Here is a 19255-nt window from a genome sequence, read left to right on the forward strand (position 1 = left end):
TTACATAAAACAAAATCATCTTGCATGGTTTTAATATATAGTAAATTTTCCAGGAATGCAAAACTAAGGGAGAAAAAAATGTTATTTTTGTTTTGTTTTGTTCATAACATCAGTAAGAATTAGTCTGTATTTCAGAAAATCATACCACCAATAACAATGTTGCTCCTGGCAAATAAATTCCAATACAACACCTATATCAGAATCCATTCCTAGCTTTTAGATTCACAAAAATTTATTTAGTCTTTACTTCATAACTCCAAATAGAAATAAAAAGTATATTTTTGTTTTGCCTTCAAAGAAATTATCAGAAATTACTCTGTCAACATTTTCCCCTAATGAAATATTCAAAATTAGTTAAAATAAAACACTGATAAAACTGACAAAGATATATCTCCCATCCTTATTTTTCTTTTCTTCATCAGTCTTATCTGTCTTGGCAAACTACCCTTATTACAATTGAAAGTACTTTCTCACATACAAAAGTCTAGTCTGTTATTACATTTTTATTCTAATAATACAATCAACTCTGCTCTTTAATTTTTCTTACTGCATAAACTTTTGACCATTTTTTCTTTTAAAAAAAATTTTTAGTAGTAGATGGTCATAATACCTTTATTTATTTTTATGTGGTGCTGAGGATTGAATCAGTGTCTTACACACGCTAGGCAAGTGCTCTCTCTACCACTGAGTCACAACCCCAGCCCCTGATCATTTTCTCTTAAATCTAAATTTAAGTCATTTGTAAGAGGGTAAAATCAACTAATTACTTCAATATATCATCTATAAAGGATGCAAAGTTTGAATATTAAAATCTATATTTGGGGCTGGGATTGTGAGCGCTTGTGAAGCCCTGGGTTCGATCCTCAGCACCACATATAAATGAATAAATTTTAAAAAATAGAAGACCTTTAAAAAAATAAAAATAAATAAAGCCTATATTTTTACTAATTTAATTTTCTTTTATTTTTCTTTCACCTTAGGGTACCATGGTCATCCTTTTTAAATCATGAGTAATGATAACCTAAATTACATGTCAATTTCATTTCAGAATAGTTAAGAGCATGAAAATGTTATAAAATAGCAGGGGCTGGGATTGTGGCTCAGTGGTAGCACACTTGCCTAGAACGTGTAAGACCCTGGTTAGATCCTCAACAACACATAAAAATTTTAAAAAAAATTAAAAAAAAAAAGGTGTTTGTGCCCATCTACAACTAAAAAATATTCTTTAAAAAATGTTATAAAATAACAATAACATAGCTAACCTTTTTTAAAATACTAAGGATTGAACCCCAGGTACTCTACCACTAGGCTATATCCCCATGTCTTTACTTTTTGAGACAAGATCCCACTAAATTGCTAAGATTGGCCTCAAACTTGGCAATCTTCCTGCTTCAGCCTCTAGAGTAGCTGGAATTATAGAGGCACTATGCTTGGCAATAGCTAGCATTTATACCATTTGCTATGTACTAGGTTTTGCTGTGTAACTGCTTTATATTTATTAATTCATCTAATCCTCAAAATAATCCTATGAGGCAAGTATTAATATCATGTTTTATAGTTATGGAAATGGAGGCACAGAGTGATAAAATAACTTTCTCAAGATCATACATCTAGGGGCTGGGGATGTGGCTCAAGCGGTAGCGCGCTGGCCTGGCCTGCACGCGGCCCGGGTTCAATCCTCAGCACCACATACAAACAAAGATGTTGTGTCTGCCAAAAACTAAAATGTAAATAAAATATTTTTTAAAAAAAGATCATACATCTAGTAAATGGCAGAGTCATATTTTGAACATATACAAAGGATTAGGCCTGACAGGATTGAGATCAACTGATCTAAGGAAAAAAGCACTGTGTGGATACACACAAAATTATTCTGTTAAGAAATAATAATCAGGATCTTGGATTTATCTAACAACATAGCCTTGAATACAGAAAGTGAAAACTGACAATATCAGGCAAATCTGACAAATCCAAGATCTTTATGAGACATTTTAACACTTCCCTTGGAAATTGAAAGCTTGAGAAGACAAGAAATGAAGAAGATAAGAAATGAAACATTTTGGGCTGGGGATGTGGCTCAAGCGGTAGCACGCTTGCCTGGCATGCATGCGACCAGGGTTCAATCCTCAGCACCACATACGATCAAAGATGTTGTGTCCGCCGAAAACTAAAAAAATGAATAAAAGTTCTCTCTCCTCTCTCCTATTTCTCTTTAAAAAAAAGAAAAAGAAAAAGAAATGAAACATTTTAAGAAGAAAATTAGCTTGCTTGATCTAATCTTGCTTCAAGAAAGGAAGGCTTTTGATTTTTTTTTCCAAGAATATTTGAAACATAAACACACAAGGATTACATCATAAAGAGATTCTCAAAAAACTTCAAAGCAAGCCAGGTGTGGTAGTACACATTTATAATCCCAGTGACTCAGGAGGCTGAGGCAGGAGAATCACAAGTTCAAGGACAGCCTCAATAACTTAATGAAGCCCTAAGCAATTAACAGAGACCCTTGTTCTAAATAAAAAACAAAAAGGGCTGGGGAGGGGGCTGGAGTTGTAGCTCAGTGGTAGAGTGTTTGCCTCCCATGCATGGGGTACTGATCCTCAGCACTACATAAAAATAAATACATAAAATAAACATTGTGTCCATCTACAAACTAAAAATTTAAAAAGGGCTGGGGGGGTGGAGCTGGGGAGGTGAGGTGGCTCACTGATTAAGCATTCCCTGGGTTTAATACCCATTAACACACACACACGCAAAAAAAAAAAAAAAAAAAACCACTAAACTTCCAAGTTATCAAAGTAGCTCAAGACCCACATTCCCAGAACACTATGAAATAAAATTAGACAAAAACAAAAACAAAAAAAACAATCAAAAAGAAAACTGTCTGTCTAGATATGCAAGACCCTGGGTTTGATCCTCAACACCACCAAGGGGGGAAAAAAAAGATAACTGAAAATAAGTTTACCTATTTGTAGAATGGAGACTAAAAATATACTATTAAATAACTTGTGGGGCAAGGTGTGGTGGTGTACACCTATAATTCCAGTGGCTCAGGAGGCTAAGGCAAAAAGGATCACGAATTCAAAGCCAGGTTCACCAAAGGCCAGGTGCTAAGCAACTCAGTGAAACCTTGTCTATAAATAAAAAACAAAATAGGGCTGGGGATGTGGCTCAGTGGTCAAATTCCCCTGACATCAATCCCTGCTATGCGTTCCACCCCCACCCCCACACCAAAAAAAAGAAATAACTCATGGGTAGGTAAGTGCAATGGTGTGTACCTGTGGTCCCACATACTTGGGAGGCTGAGACAGGAGGATCACTTGAACCTAGGGGAGGATTGAGGGCAACCTGAGCAGCACAGCAAGACCACATCACAAAAACCTCTTAGGTTTAAAAAATATATACACAACAAATTACAAAATATATAGAATTGATTGACAAAGCATATACAGCAAAACATTAGAACTAACATGGTCCTTAAGAAGTAGTTTATGGGACTGGGGCTGTAGCTCAGTGACAGAGTGCTTGCCTAGCATGTGTGAGGCACTGGGTTCGATCCTTAGCCACACATAAAAATAAACAAATAAGGGCTGGGGTTGTGGCTCAGCGGTAGAGCGCTCGCCCCGCATGTGGGAGACCCTGGGTTTGATCCTCAGCACCACATAAAAAAAGTGAATGAATAAAATAAAGGTATTTTTTTAATAAACAAAAGAAAGGCGCACTGTCCATTTACAACTACAAAAAAAAAATCTTAAAATTTTATTTAAAAAAGAAGTAGTTTATAGCCCTTGAACCCAACTTTTTTTTGGCGGGTGATACTAGGGATTGAACCTACCACTGAGTTACATCCCCAACCCTTTTTATTTATTTATTTTTTTAAGACAGGGTCTCACTAAGTTGCTTAGGGCTTTGCTGAGTTCTGAGGCTAGCTTCAAACTTGCAATCCTCCTGCCTCAGCCTCTCTAGTGGAATTACAAGCATGAACTACAGTGCCCAGTTGAACCCATCCATTAAAAAAAAAAAAGCAGAATAGGCGATGCTAATTATCTACCCAACAACTATTTCTTTCTTTCTTAACTGATCAAACCTCAAGTTGCTCAGTCAAAACATCCAATTTGTGGGACTAGGGTTGTGACTCAGAGGTAGAGCGCTCGCCTAGCGCGTGCGAGGCCCTAGGTTTGATCCTCAGCACCACATAAATGAGTAAAATAAAGGTACCGTGTCCAACTACAACTAAAAAAATAATTTTTTTAAAATCCAATTGTGTTCACATCACATCAGGTAACTCTCAAAACAATAAAAAATAATCTATTAATCTTCCTAGCAGCCAAGAGAGCCCATGTAGCATAGTTCTAGTAGAGAAGCTCCAAATAGGAATTGCTATGTGAGGCTTCTGAGAATGCCATTGTTTTCCAATGAAATTGTCCTTTATCCTTCCTCTTTTTTATAGCCTAGAGCAAAGATTCATGATGTCTGCATTAGGAGTAGTATCTAGTGCTATGGTTTGGATATGGTTTGTTCTCCAAGGATTCATGTGTTTGGGGATTGATCCCCAGTGTGGTGATGTGGGACATAGTGGGAACTTTAAAAGGTGTGGCCTAGGGCTGGGGATGTGGCTCAAGCGGTAGCACGCTCGCCTTGCAAGCGTGCGACCCGGGTTCGGTCCTCAGCACCACATACCAACAAAGATGTTGCGTCCGCCGAGAACTAAAAAATAAATATTAAAAATTCTCATTTTCTCTCTCTCTCTCTCTCTCTCTCTCTCTCTCTCTCTCTCTCTCCCCCCTCTCTCACTCTCTCACTCTCTCTTAAAAAAATAAAATAAAATATGTGGCCTAGTGGGAGGTATTTAGGTCACTGGGGGCATGCCTTCAGAAAGGATAACTATTAATACCTCTCAGAGGACTCCTGAATTAATTCTCTCATAGTTGAGTTCCTCCATAGTCCCAGCAACTCCAGGAGGATCACAAGTTCAAGGCCAGCATAAACAACTTAGCAATACCCTATCTCAAAAATAAAAGGGGTAGGGAGTGTAGCTCAATGGTGGAGCACCCACTGGGTTAAATCCCCAGTACCACACACACGCACACGCACAACAAGTTGCTATAAAAGACTAAACCTGATCTGTAAAGATGCTGTAATCTCAGAGGCTCAAGAGGCTGAGGCAGGAGGATTACAAGTTCAAAGCCAGTCTCAGCAACTTAGCAAGACCCTGGACAACTTAGTGAGATCCTGTCTCAAAATAAAAAATAAAGGAGCAGGGGATATAGCTCAGTTAGTAGAATACTTACCTCATACACCAAAGGCCCTAGATTCAATCCCCAGCACCACAAAAATAAATAAATAAATAAATAAAAATAAAAAGGGGTGGAGATATGGCTCAGTGGTTAAGTGCCAATGGGTTCAATCCCTGGTATAGAAAAGAACCTTATCTGTGAATCATTCTCTGGTTTCCTGTCTGGTTATGTGCTTTCTTTCTCCCTCCCACACTCCTGCCATTATAATACCATTTGCTGTGATCCTTTACCAGAACCATATTGATGCCAGTGCTATGCCCTTGAACCGTGAGCCAAATAAATCCCTATAAACTGGCCTGCCTCAGGTATTTTGTTATAGGAATGAAAAATGAACTAATGCATCTTATACCCAAAAGGACAAAGGCCACACACTAAAGATAGAAGAGGTAAATACTGGGCACAGTGATGCATGCCTGTAATCCCAGTTACCAGGGAAGCTAAGGCAGGAAGATTACAAATTTGAGGTTATCCTGGGAAACTTAGTGAGACCCTATCTCAAAATAAAAATAAAAAGGACACTCTTCAGGCTATGGTTACAGCTCAGTGGTAGAGCCTTTGCCTAGCACATATGAACCCATGGGTTCAATCCTCAGCACCACATAAAGATAAATCAATAAAATAAAGGTATTGTGCCCATCTACAACTAAAAAATACATATTTTTTTAAAAAAAAATTTTTAAAGGGCACCCCTTGGTTCAATCCTCATTATCTCTCTCCTCCCTCTCTCTCCTTTCTCTCTCTCTCTCTCTCTCTCTCTCTCTCTCTCTCTCTCTCACACACACACACACACACACACACACACACACACACACACACAGAAGCAGCAGCAGTTTAGATTAGATTGTACATGACTTCCTTAAAAAGCTACACAGCAGGAGCTGGGCTTGTAGCTCAGCTGTAGAGCACCTGCCTTGTACATATGAGGCACTAGGCTTAATCCTTAGCACCACATAAAAATAATTAAAATAAAGGTATTATGCCCATCTAGAACAACAACAACAAAACATTTTAAAAATATACAACAGGGGCTGGAGATGTGGCTCAGCGGTAGCGCGCTCGCCTGGCATGCGTGCGGCCCGGGTTCGATCCTCAGCACCACATACCAACAAAGATATTGTGTCCGCCGAGAACTAAAAAATAAATATTAAAAATCCTCTCTCTCTCTCTCTCTCCTCTCTCACTCTCTCTTTAAAAAAAAATAAAAATAAAAATATACAACACAGGAATATTTTTTCTAAGATTTCTAAGAAAAATTATTCTCTAGTCAGGAACAGTGGGGCAGGCCTGTAATCCCAGGAATTTGGAGTCTGAGGCAGGAGGGTTTCAAGTTTGAGACCAGCCTCAGCAATTAAGCAAGATCCTGCCTCAAAAATAAAATCTAAAAAAGAGTTAGGGGTGCAGCTAAGTGGTAACTTGCCTTTGGGTTCAATTCCCAGTACCACAAAAAAAAAAAAAAAAAAAAGAAAGAAAGAAAGAAAAAATATGTATCTTATTTGAATAAACAGCTTGTTCATGTTTCTGTAACATACTGCCAAAGACAATATTAACTCATTTGCAAAAGATTAGAAACAGAGGGGTTAAAGGTCAACTACAATGCTAAAAAAAAAAAAAAAAACAAGAAAGCAAACTTAAAGAATGTATACTAAGAAAGATAAAAGCAAAATTATAAACTAGAAAACAAAGATTATTCAACAAACCAAAAGTTTAACAAACCAAAAGCTAATTTGAGGAAGGAAAAAAATAATAAAATACAGAACCATAACTCCAAGTGACTCTGATCAAGAAAAAACATTTATCTTTGGGACCCGACCTACCTTTCTAGATTCATCACAGGTCTGTCACTCCTTTACATGCACACCAAGTTTGAACCAAATACAATTTCTCACCATTCCTAGTCCTTACTCCTTTGTGCCTTTACGCAAGGTTTTACATCTGCATAATATATCCTTTCCCTGCTTGTTCTGCCTGACAAACTTTCTCTTATTCTTCAAGAAAATGCAAGGGTGGGGCTGGGGATGTGGCTCAAGCGGTAGCATGCTCGCCTGGCATGCATGCAGCCCGGGTTCGATCCTTAGCACCACATACAAAGATGTTGTGTCCGCCAAAAATTAAAAAATAAAATTAAAAAAAAAAAAGAAAATGCAAGGGTAATTTTCTCTGGACACCCTTCTCTGATCTCTTCAAACAAGGTTTTGTACCAGTGCTTACTACTACATTACCTAGCATCCTATGCATATTTTCACACACTTACCAACTGTGCATTGTGCAATTTCAAGCCATTACCAAACATACTGTTTAGCGGATTTTAAAAGAATTTCCTGTTTTCCACCCTAACCAAGGAACTCTTTCAGAGCAGGACTTTATCTTATTTATTTTTCTATTCCAAGCACCTAGAGCTCAATATCTTACTCCAATGAGCATTAACTAAATATCTATGAAGTAAATAATGAATAAGAGAAATAATTGCAGTGTTTATTACATGCTAGAATACAAGTATCAGCTGACTGCTTTGAGATCATAAAGGACAAGCAACCAACCTCAATGCAAAATAATACACTCTAGAATCATCTTTTTGTAGTTTTGTAGTTTATGTGACTTTATATATATCATTTACAGAGATACTTCTAAGTATTCTGAGTGAATCCAAGGTTTACATACAACTTTTTGTTATTCCAGTTTAATAAACAATAAGGTGAAGGATTCTTGGGAGATAATTCTTTATGGCAGTGCTGCACACAGTAAAATTTGCTGCCTGATAAATAAATCTCTTGATGTCACTTAGTGCTGAGCTTAGCCCACAAGAGGCATCTACAAAATTCTTTAATCAAATAGGGATAGACAAGTGCTCTACCACTGAGCTCCATCCTCAGCTAGAAAATCTCACTTAAACACAGCAATTCAATTCACACACCCCAAAACACTGAACCTTTCCAGAAAAGCTTCCTCCCTGAAACCCTTATGCTTCAAGGGTGTTGCAAAACCCAAATAAATGCAACAGGGAAAACAATAGGAAATTTAGCAAGCAGCAGCTTTGAAAGGCCATGTCTAAAGTGCAGAACTCTAAGAAACACTAGACTGTTACCATCTTCTTCCTCCCAAGCTATTCAATGCTGAACTCCTTTAAATAGAATAGTGGCTTTCTTTATTAAAAAATTTATATATGACAACAGAATGCATTACAATTCTTATTACACATATAGAGCACAATTTTTCATAACTCTGGTTGTATACAAAGAATATTCACACCAATTTGTGTCTTCATACATGTACTTTGGATAATAATGATCATCACGTTCCACCATCATTTCTAACCCCATGCCCCCTCCCTTCCCCTCCAACCCCTCTGCTCTATCTAAAGTTCCTCTATTCCTCCCATGCTCCCTCCCCCATCCCACTAAGAATCAGCCTCCTTACATTAAAGAAAACATTTGGCATTTGGTTATTTGGGATTGGCTAACTTCATATCTTCTCTAACTCCATCTATTTACCTGCAAATGCCATGATTTTATTCTCTTTTATTGCTGAGTAATATTCCATTGTATATTTTTGCCACTTTTTTTTTAATCCATTCATCTACTGAATGGCATCTAGGTTGGTTCCAGTTTAGCTACTGTAAATTGTGCTGCTGCTAAAAAAAAAAAATCCCATATTCAGAGTATGTAGGCTATATTTGATTATTTCTTTGAAATTATTGAGACTTGACATTGTGCTTAATACATAATTAATTCTGTAAATATTCTGTTTTATTAATGTTTTCAGGATGAACATACCTCCTTTGGTTTACAGTTTTTTGATTGTGTCATTCTACTTTTGGCAGCTTTGGGGGAGGTTAAAATCTCCTACTATGGTTGAGTATTTTTAATTTCTCCCTTATATATTAGGTAATTATAACAATCTATAGCTTCTTTACTTTCACCTTTGAAGTTATTCATTTTATCCAGAATTATGATTTATTATTTCTAAAAATTGTTATTATTAACTTTTATTGGGTATTTTCTAGATAAAAGTTAATAACAATTTTTGGAAATAATAAAGCATAATTCTGGATAAAATGAGTAACTTCAAAAGTATTTGGTATTTGCTTGATAGATTTTCTCCATCAACTTGCTTTCAAACTTTCTATGTTCTTACATTTTGAAAGTAGCTTGTGTAAATGAACATAAATGTATTTTTAAAAACAGAGCAACAAAATCCATATATTTCAATTTTGGATGCTTCTGTTGCTGTTTTTAAATTTCCTATTACATTCTTTGAATTTTACCTGTAAATTTGCTCCATTTATATTTACAGTGATCACTGATCGACTTGAGCTTGTATATTTAATTACTTAAATTTTATGTATTCATCTCACTTGTTTAACTTTATTATATCACCTTTTTTCCTCTCATTTTACATGTTTGGTTTTTTTTTAATTAAAATTATAGGGGCTGGGGTTGTGGCTCAGTGGCAGAGCCCTTGCCTCGCACATGTGAGGCACTAAGTTTGATCCTCAGCACCACATAAAAAATGAATAAACAAAATAAAGATATTGTGTCCATGTGTAGCTAAAAAATATTTTTTAAAAAAATTAAAATTATTAATCCTTTCTTCTTACCACTGACTTTCACTGGTTTAGAGATTATACATTTCTCAATTATTTAGTATATATATCATTGCCATTAAATGTGCACATTCAATTTTTCTAAAATCTATATTTATATTCTTAATCTGTCTTCCAAAAAACATGAGGACTTTGGAATTCTTTAAGTCTCATCATTATTTTACCTGCTGTATTTTTCCAGCATTTTACATCTGTGCCATTTCACCCTAAAAGTTGATTTGTTATGGCCACCAGCATTATCATTATTTTATTGTCAATGTTATGATTGTTATTGAAGTTATTACTAATGGTTGTATTGCAGTTTGTAGAAAATGTTTAGAATTGTTACCACATCACTTGATAATGTTTAGAATTGTTACCACATCACTTGAAATCTTGGATACATTCCCCATCCTTCTCTGTCTTCCACCATTAATTCACTTAATCTGTTTTACATCATCTGCTTCTTTGTACTTTTGTGCTATATGTTGTCCAGTTCTCATATTTACTTAGTGCTTAATATATTTTCACTCCAAAATTTGTTATTCCTTGGCTCTATATTTATTTCTCTAATTTTGTCCCTGTAGTCCATTTTTTAAAAGAAAAATATATACAATTCAGAAATTCTATGTCAGAATTTTGGTTAATTTCTATTCTTGGATATGTTCTATTCAGGGTTAAACCTTTTGCTATTACATTAAATGATTCTTTTCATTTTTAATTATTAAACATTATTTGCATAATAAAATAAACAAATAAATAGAAAAGTGGCTTTAACCCCATCAAATTTATGATATAGCAACTTCTCTGATCTTTAGGAATCTATTTCTGACTTCTGCTTATCTCTCTAGCTATTTTTTTTCCCTCTTCTCCACACCCTCCTCCAAATAGAAGTATTTCTCAAGGTTCAATCCTTGCTGCTCTAGTCTTCTGTGTCCATAATATTTTCCTTGACTGTTTCTCACATTCAAAACATTTTGAGTTTTAGTGATTAAAAATGTGTATTAGGGACTGGGGTTGGGGCTCAGTAGCAGAATGCTTGCCTAGCATGTGTGAGGCACTGAGTTCAATTTTCGGCACTGCATATAAATAAATTAAATAAAGGTCCAAAAAATTTAAAAAAAAAAACACCAACTTTGTAAAAAAAAAGTGTTATTAATGTGGTTAAAATTTTATGTTATTCAGGCCTGGAGTTGTAGCTCACTGGTAGAGTGCTTGCCTAGCATGTGTGAGGCACTGGATTTGAGTCTCAGTTCCACATATAAATAAATGAATAAAATAAAAGTTCATTTAACATCTAAAAAATATATTTTTAAATTTTATGTTATTCATAAATAATACTGTTTTTATGCCAGAGTAATATTGTAGAATTAAGAATTTTTCTCAACACTTGTTCTTCCTTTCCATTCTTGGAGCAGTTCAACTCTGAAATAGTTGCTTTAATGCACAAAAAAAGGCACATGTACACACACTAGTATTACTCATGGATGTTCTGGGTGTTGGGGATGGTTCTGATCAATCCTACAACTTACCACTTTATTTCACACTTAGCCTTGGTATACTTAAACATCTCAATCAAAGCAAACCTTCTGAAAACCAGTGTATCAGAAATGTCTAATATGCTTTCTCCTTTTACTCTCCATGTAGAATATGTACGGATTAGCCATCATACATTGTTGTGTTTGTTTGTTTGTTTTTTGCAGGGGGGGGGAAGAATGGGGGGGCAGGTACCAGGGATTGTACTCAAGGGCACTTGACCACTGAGCCACATCTCCCGTTTTGTTTTTTTTTTTTTTTTGAGAGAGAGAGAGAGAGAGAGTTTTTGTATGTGGTGCTGAGGATTGAACCCGGGCCGCATGCATGCCAGGTGAGCACACTACCGCTTGAGCCACATCCCCAGCCCTACCACTCTTTTTTTGTATTTTATTTAGACACAAGGTTTCACTGAGTTGCTTAGCACCTCACTGTTGCTGAGGCTGGCTCTGAACTCGAGATCCTCCTGCCTCAGCCTCCTGAACCATTGAGATTACAGGCACGTGCCACTGTGCCCAGCTACATTGGTTATTAAAACATACAAAGCACTGCCTCTTATTATAACAGTAGCACACAGTGTTTATCAAATGGAGGCATATAGAGAAACATAAATACAACTATATAATAAAACACAGACAATTAAAGAAAAATCCTTTATAGACTCAGGCTGCAAAAAAGATCACATTTAAAAGAAAAAGATTCACTTTCTTGCAGATTTCACAAGTTACAATTTGAAAGATTAAAAAATATTGATTACGCTTGGGTGTGATAGTGCATGCCTTATAGTACCAGCTACTTTGATGGCTGAGGCAGGACTACTTGACCCCAGAGTTGTACACTAGTCTGGACAACATAGAGAAACCCCATTAAAAAAAAAAAAAAAAAAAGGTTTTGTACAATTGGGACACCAAGTCACTGCAACAACACTAGTATTTTGAAACTCAGCATCTAAATTCCCAATGCTGCCCAATAATATATAACCTTCACCCTCACCTTCCTAAGCAGAAAAATAAAACATCCCAGAACAAAATAACATTCACTTGCTAAAAATAAAAACACAACTGTTGATACTGCTGCAGAGTTAAAGTTCTCATGACAAACTGTACATGTACTAAATAGCAAAAGCATAATCATAAACATAAGTCAATTTTTCAGTACAAAGAAGATGGCAAATATCAGGCTCTTGTAGTTTATAAATTTACTGTTCCTTACAACTTGGCATTTCCAGACATGGTATTGCCAATTTAGAAAAAAATACCAAGGGGGAAGTGGAAATTCAGCCTCTACCTTATAACTAGTTATATACTTATAGTATAAAATTAATCTGGGTGAGGCCAGGCACAGTAACACATGCCTATAATCCCAGGCATGGGGAAGACAAGAGGCTGAGGCATGAGGATCCCAAGTTTGAGACCAGCCTTGGCAATCTGGTGAAACTCTGTCTCAAATTAAAAAATATGAAGGGCTGGGGATGTAGCTCATCTATGAGTTCAATCTCTAGAACCACCTACACACACAAATTAATCACAGTAAATTCTATTAAAAAAAGCCAGGTGTGTGGCACATGCCTGTAATCCCAGCAGCTCAGGCAGTTGAGGCAAGAGGATCACAAATTCTAGGCCAATCTCAGCAACTTAGCAAGGCCCTAAGCAACTAAGTGAGAACCTGTCTCAAAATAAAATCATAAAAATTATAATCCTTTATATATTTGCAAAGTATCACATTGTATTGATGTTTCAGTGATTCCTTGTGAATATTTGGGCTATTTCCAAACATGCCATTAGAAATAATGAATAGGGATGTGTTTATAGCTCAGTGGTACAATGCTTGCTTGTCATGTGTGAGGTTCATTTGTTGTTAACAAGACCTGACTTCAGGAAGAATCATTTTATCAGAGTCTAACTTACTAAAGTTTCTTTCATTCTTTTTCCTTCTTTAGTACTAGGATTGAACCAAAGGGCATTCTACCACTGAGCTACATCCTAGCCCTTTTTATTTCACTTATAATTTTGAGACAGAGTCTTACAAAATTGCCCAGGTTGGCTTCAAACATCAATACAATGTGATACTTTGCAAATATATAAAGGATTGAGGAAATTCTTAAATACTATATGGAAAGACCTCCCATCCAGGCTTGGTGGTGCATGCCTATAATCCCAGTGGCCCCAGAGGCTGAGACAGGAGGATTGTGAGTTCAAAGCTAGCCTTAGCAACTTAGCAAGACCCTGTCTCTAAATAAAGTATAAAAAAAATGCCTAGGGATGTGTCCATGGGTTCAATCCCCAATAACAACAAAAGAAAGAAAGAAAGATGTCCCAGATAAAAAGTTGATAAGGCAAAGATTTGGGGTTGAGGGTGTAATTCAGTAGAACACTACAACAAATCAAAAAAAGAACACTTTGGGGAAAATCTCCATAACACAGGATTTGGCAATAATTTCATCAATATGACACCAAAAGCACAAGAAACACCACAGGATAAATTAAAGTTAATCAGAATTTAAACCTTTTGCACAACAAAGGACATGCTATCAAAAGAGTAAAAAGCCAAGCACAGTGGTGCATGCATGTAGTCCCACCTACTCAGGAGGCTGAGGTAGGAGGATCACTTCAGACCAGGAGTTCAAGACCAGCAATGGGCAACATAGCAAATATGGTAGGGAAGAATGAAAAGAAAAACTAGAAAATACTTGTAAATCATTTATCTGATAAAGAATCTAAATATCCCTTATACATGAAATACACAAACACAATTCAAAAATACACAAAGGCTAGCTGACACATGACTGTAATCCCTGCAACTCACAAGTTCAAAGCCAGTCTCAGCAATTTAGCAAGACACTATCTCAAAATAAAAATGGATGGGGATTTAGCTCAGTGGTTAAGCACCCCTGAGTTCAATTCCCAATTACCTGCCCCCCAAAAAATACACAAGGGTCTTAAATAGATATTTCTCCAAGAGAAGACATACAAAAGGTCAATAAGCACATGAAAAGGATGCTTTGCATGCCTAGTCATTAAGTAAATGTAAAGCAAAATATTATTTTTGCCCACTAGGGTGTAGGATAATTATTACCTTTTTATTAATTTAATTTCTGTAGTACTAGGATTGAATTTAGGCCCTTGTGCATGCTAGTCAAGCACTCTACCACTGAGCTACACCCTTAGCCCATTTTATTTTGAGGCAAGGTCTCATTAAGTTGCTCAAATTGGCTTCAAACTTGCAATTCTCCTGCCTCAGCCTCCTAAATAACTGGGAATATAAGTGTGCACAACCATGTTTGGCTTAAAGAAAAACAAGAAGTGTTAGTGAGGATATGGAGAAATCAGAACCCTTTTGTGTAGCTGGTAGGAACATAAAATGGTGCAATTACTAAAGAAAACTGCCACAGTCTGACTGGGCACAATTCACGAGCCACTTGTCAAGCAGGAATGCACTTTATTTTTTAGCACGCACGCTGCACCACGCGAGCTCTCCAGGAGAGCTCAACTGCAACCACCAGCACTTCTAGGGAGCACTCCACTGGAACTTCCAGGTCATTTCCTGCTCTTTAGGTAGACTACCCGGGCAGAGCCAAAAGAGTCCCCCAATGAGCAGCTCCGTGGTCTGAAAGGGTGGGGAAACAGCCCAATGAGCCTCACCGCAAAAAGGAGCCAATCAGCTGGAAGTTTGCTGGGGCTGCTTCTGCTGTGGCTCTCAACAGAAAACAGTTTGGTGGTTCTTCAAAAAGTTAAACATAAACTGAATGAAAGAAAGCAGTGACAAAAAGACAAATACTATGTTTTCACTTATTTAAGTTATCTAGACTAGTCAAACTTCATAGAAACAGAAAGTAGAATAGTAGTTGCTAGGGGTTGGAGGAAGAGAGAAAAAAGGCATAGACTATAATGGTATAGAGTTTCTGTTTTGTAAGAAGAAAAATTCTAAAGTTTGCACAACAATGTAAATATACTTAACACTGCTCAACTGTACACTCAAAAATGGTTAAAACAATCAGATGTGGTGGCACATGCATCCCAGCAGCTCGGAAGGCTGAGGCAGGAGGATTCCAAGTTCAAAGCCAGCCTCAGCAACTTAGCGAGGTCTTAAGCAACTCAACAAGACCCTGTCTCTAAATAAAATATACAAAGCGGGTGAGGATGTGGCTCAGTGGCTAAGTGCCCCTGGGTTCAATCTCAGGTATTAAAAAAAAAAATGGTTAAAACAGCAAATTTTATGTTACATGTATTCTACCACAATTTTTTTTTTTAAAAATTAAACATAAAGTTACCAAGTAACTCAGGAATTCCACTTACAGGTTAAAAAGAACTGAAATCTGAGACTCAACTCAAAGCAAACTCAAATATTTTTATGTCAATGTTCACAGAGCATTATTCACAATAGCCAAAATGTGGAAACAACTTAAATGTCCATAAATAAATGGATGGATTAAGAAAATGTGGTAAGTACTTGTAATACATTATTATTCAGTCATCACCTGAAACATTTTGAAAAGTAAATCAATTCTAATACAAAAGGACAAACATTGTATGAATCCCCTTTTATGAAGTATCTCAAAAAGGCAAAGTCAGGAAGAAAAGGGGAAACAACAATTTATATTGGTCAAATTATCTTATTATGTAGAGTGTATACATGAATATACAGCAACAAATCTCACGATCATGTACAACTACAATGCACCAATAAAAAAAAATGGGAGAAAAAACAAGATTAGGCAAACCCATAGAGACTGAAAATTAGAAAGGAGGTTATCAGGAGCTGGGAGTAGGGGAAAATGGTGAGTTATTGTTTAATGGGTACAGAGTTTCTGCTTGGGATGATAAAGTTCTGACAACAGATCATGGTAATGTTTGCACAAGACTGTGAATGTAATTTATAATACTGAATTATAACTTAAAAATGGTTAACAAGGAGCCAGGCACTGAGCTACTTTGGAGGCTGAAGCAGGAGAATCTCAAGTTTGAGGCCAGCCTCGGCAGCCTAGCAAAACCCTGTCTCAAAAAAATTTAAAAAGGAATGGGGAGCCAGGCTTAGTGGCAAACACCTGTAATCCCAGCAGCTTAGGAGGCTGAGGCAGGAGGATTGCAAGTCCAAAGCCAGCTTCAGCAACTCAGTGACACCCTGTCTCTAAATACAAAACAGGACTGGGGATGTGGATCAGTGGTTGAGTGCCCCTGAGTTCAATACCCAGTACCAAAAAAAAAAAAAAAACAGGGCTGGGGATATAGCTCACCGTTAAAGGACCTTTGAGTTCAATTCCCAGCACTGATGTGAGGGGAGATTATGTTATATTATATACGTGTGTGTGTGTGTGTGTGTGTATTTATTTTACAAGATAAAACTAAGAGGAAAAAGTAGTAGGAAAAGAACTGGAGATGCTATGTAGAGACAATTATTCTATGGAGTAATTTTGGTCCAAAAGAGAAGACAGAGAGAAGTATAGCTAAAGTCAAAAGAAGAAGAGTGTTTTCCTTAAACATTTTTTAAGGTACTGTTAGGAATAATTAACAAAGAGTAAAAATATTACACAGGAAAGACTGGAGAATTTCTTAGGCCATTTTGGTAGGTAAATGGAAATAGGAATTAAAATACAAAGGAAAATATGAAATTAGAGAAGAACTCAGCTAGTTCTTCCATAGTGATAGGGTAAAAGTTAAGTAAGCATATAAATATGTAGGTTGGAAGAAGCTCCCAAGAGCTGGGTATGGTGACTCACCTATAATTTCAGCTGTTGAGGAGACTTAAGGCAGGAAGGTCCAAGTTCAAGGCCATCCTGGGCAATTTAGCCAGACTCTGTATCAAAATTTTTAAAAATCTGGGCTGGGGATTTAGCTCAGTGGTAGAGCATTCGTCTAGCATGTACAAGGCCTTGGGTTCAATCCCCAGTACCAAAAAAAAGATATGGGTTGGTAGCTATTTGTATTGATGGGTGTTTGTGCAAGTTCTCTTCTGTTTGCTTCTAGTTTCTCAGCAAATCATAAATAAGATCATCACTGAAAAAGAGGACTAGAGAGGAAATATTGGGATTTGATGAGAGAAGAAAAAGTATGAAATAATCTTTTAAGAGAGAGAATAAATCAGGGAAATAGGATTTCTTGGGAGCCTTAAAGGTTCAATTTTATTAAAAATAAGTATACAAGCCAGGTAATATGGCAGGTGCCTGTAGTCCCAGCTCTTTGGAAGGTTGAGACAGGAGAATCACCTCAGCCCAGGAGTTCAAGACCAGCCTGGGCAATAATTGAGACTCCAACTCTAAATAAATAAAGCTAACAGAGATTGAGGGTGTAGCTCAGTGATAGATCACACATTTATTATGCATGAGCCCTGGGTTCAATCCCTAACACAAAAACAAAACACGCAAAATAACATGTAGTTTTGTTTTTTATTGGTGCAATGTTTTTGTCTATATACGTAATTTTATATATGCATGTGTGTATACCACATGTATACAGCACAGTAAAGAGAATAGAAATATATACAAATGGTTAAAAATGGTTATTATTGAAGACTATACATAAATACATACATGGGTAGGGCAGAGAGGAGTGGTAGAAACTTCTATATTCTTTGAATCTTTGATTATCATGTATTATTTTCATAATTACAACAAAATATCTTACAAGTTAATAAATAGTTTCAGAGAGGAGTTTAAAACAGTGCTCAAAATGCACAGCACCTGGACTAGGCAAAACCTATGGCTTACTTAAACACAAATATCAAGTCTGCAGTGAATGTGACCATCAGAAAAATAACAGGGAACTGAGGCGTCACTCACCTTGAACACTTCAGAAAAGAAACCAGACCCTATTTTTTCACAGGTGAAGTCATCCAAACGAGTCAGTCTGGAAAAGGCACTTATAAGAGCTCTGTATGAGGATGGCCAAACTCTTCCCATCTGAGTCATGTTTCCATCCCCTCCACCACCACCTTCAAACTCTTCAAGACGTTCCACACGTGGGGGAAATCCTGCAATTGAATTCCGTTTGCTCCGATCCATAGTCTCAATAATCACTTTCTTTTATTAAGAAAGAACTCCATACATAGTATTTGTTGAATTTTACTTCTCTTCCAGTTTGACACTAAATAAGAGACCAAAAAAAACTCATTAAAATCATTAATGAATAAATACATGCAAATCAACTTCATAAATTTCACTTCAATGCAAAAATATTTCCTTTCATACGTACCCTTCTTCCCCATACTGGAATTGAGTCCATGCATACTCTTCCAATGAGCTATATCCCCAGCCCTTTTGTATTATTGTTATTGTTATTGTTATTATTATTATTAAGCCAGGCTCTCACTAAGTTTCCCAGACTGTCCTGAAACTTGCTATCTTCCTGCCTTAGCCTTCCCAGTAACTGGAATTACACTTATGCCAGTTCACCTGGCTCCTTTCACATTCTACCTCCTTATTTTCAGATCTAAAAAATACTTTTATGTATTTACCTTCAAAAAACATTGATAACAGCCAGGTCTGGTGGCAAAAGCCTATAATCCCAGCGACTCAGGAGGCTGAGGCAAGATGATCACAAGTTCCAAGTCAGCCTCAATAACTTAACTCAACAAGGTCAGCCAACAATTTAGCAAGACCGTGTCTCTAAATAAAAAATAAAAAGGACTAGGAATGTGGCTTAGTAGGTTAAGTGCCCCTGGATCAATCCCTGGTACCAGAAAAAAAAAAAACCCTGACACACTTAAAATCCAAGACGTAGTCACTCTTTAACATGAATAGAATATAAGGTGATCAATTACATTCTCAGTAACAAAATAACAATGATAATATCCATCATTCATTACCACTGACTTTCTAGGAAAGATTATAAAAACATGGGCTGGGGTGGTCGCT

General features: G+C 36.6%; 1 protein-coding gene across 2 annotated transcripts in view; it reads right to left on the reverse strand.

Annotated features, from left to right (window-relative positions):
• The window catches only part of Tesk2 (testis associated actin remodelling kinase 2), a 132765-nt gene that overhangs the window by 88358 nt on the left and 25152 nt on the right, over positions 1-19255 (reverse strand). For both annotated transcript variants that reach the window (XM_026397738.2, XM_077791055.1), the window contains one exon: positions 18182-18485. In XM_026397738.2, coding sequence (XP_026253523.2) covers positions 18182-18403 — 222 coding nt within the window. In that variant the 5' untranslated portion in view covers positions 18404-18485. The remainder of the gene's footprint in view (positions 1-18181; positions 18486-19255) is intronic.

The sequence above is a fragment of the Urocitellus parryii genome, chromosome 11 (genome assembly GCF_045843805.1).
Source record: "Urocitellus parryii isolate mUroPar1 chromosome 11, mUroPar1.hap1, whole genome shotgun sequence".
Classification (NCBI taxonomy): Eukaryota; Metazoa; Chordata; class Mammalia; order Rodentia; family Sciuridae; genus Urocitellus; species Urocitellus parryii.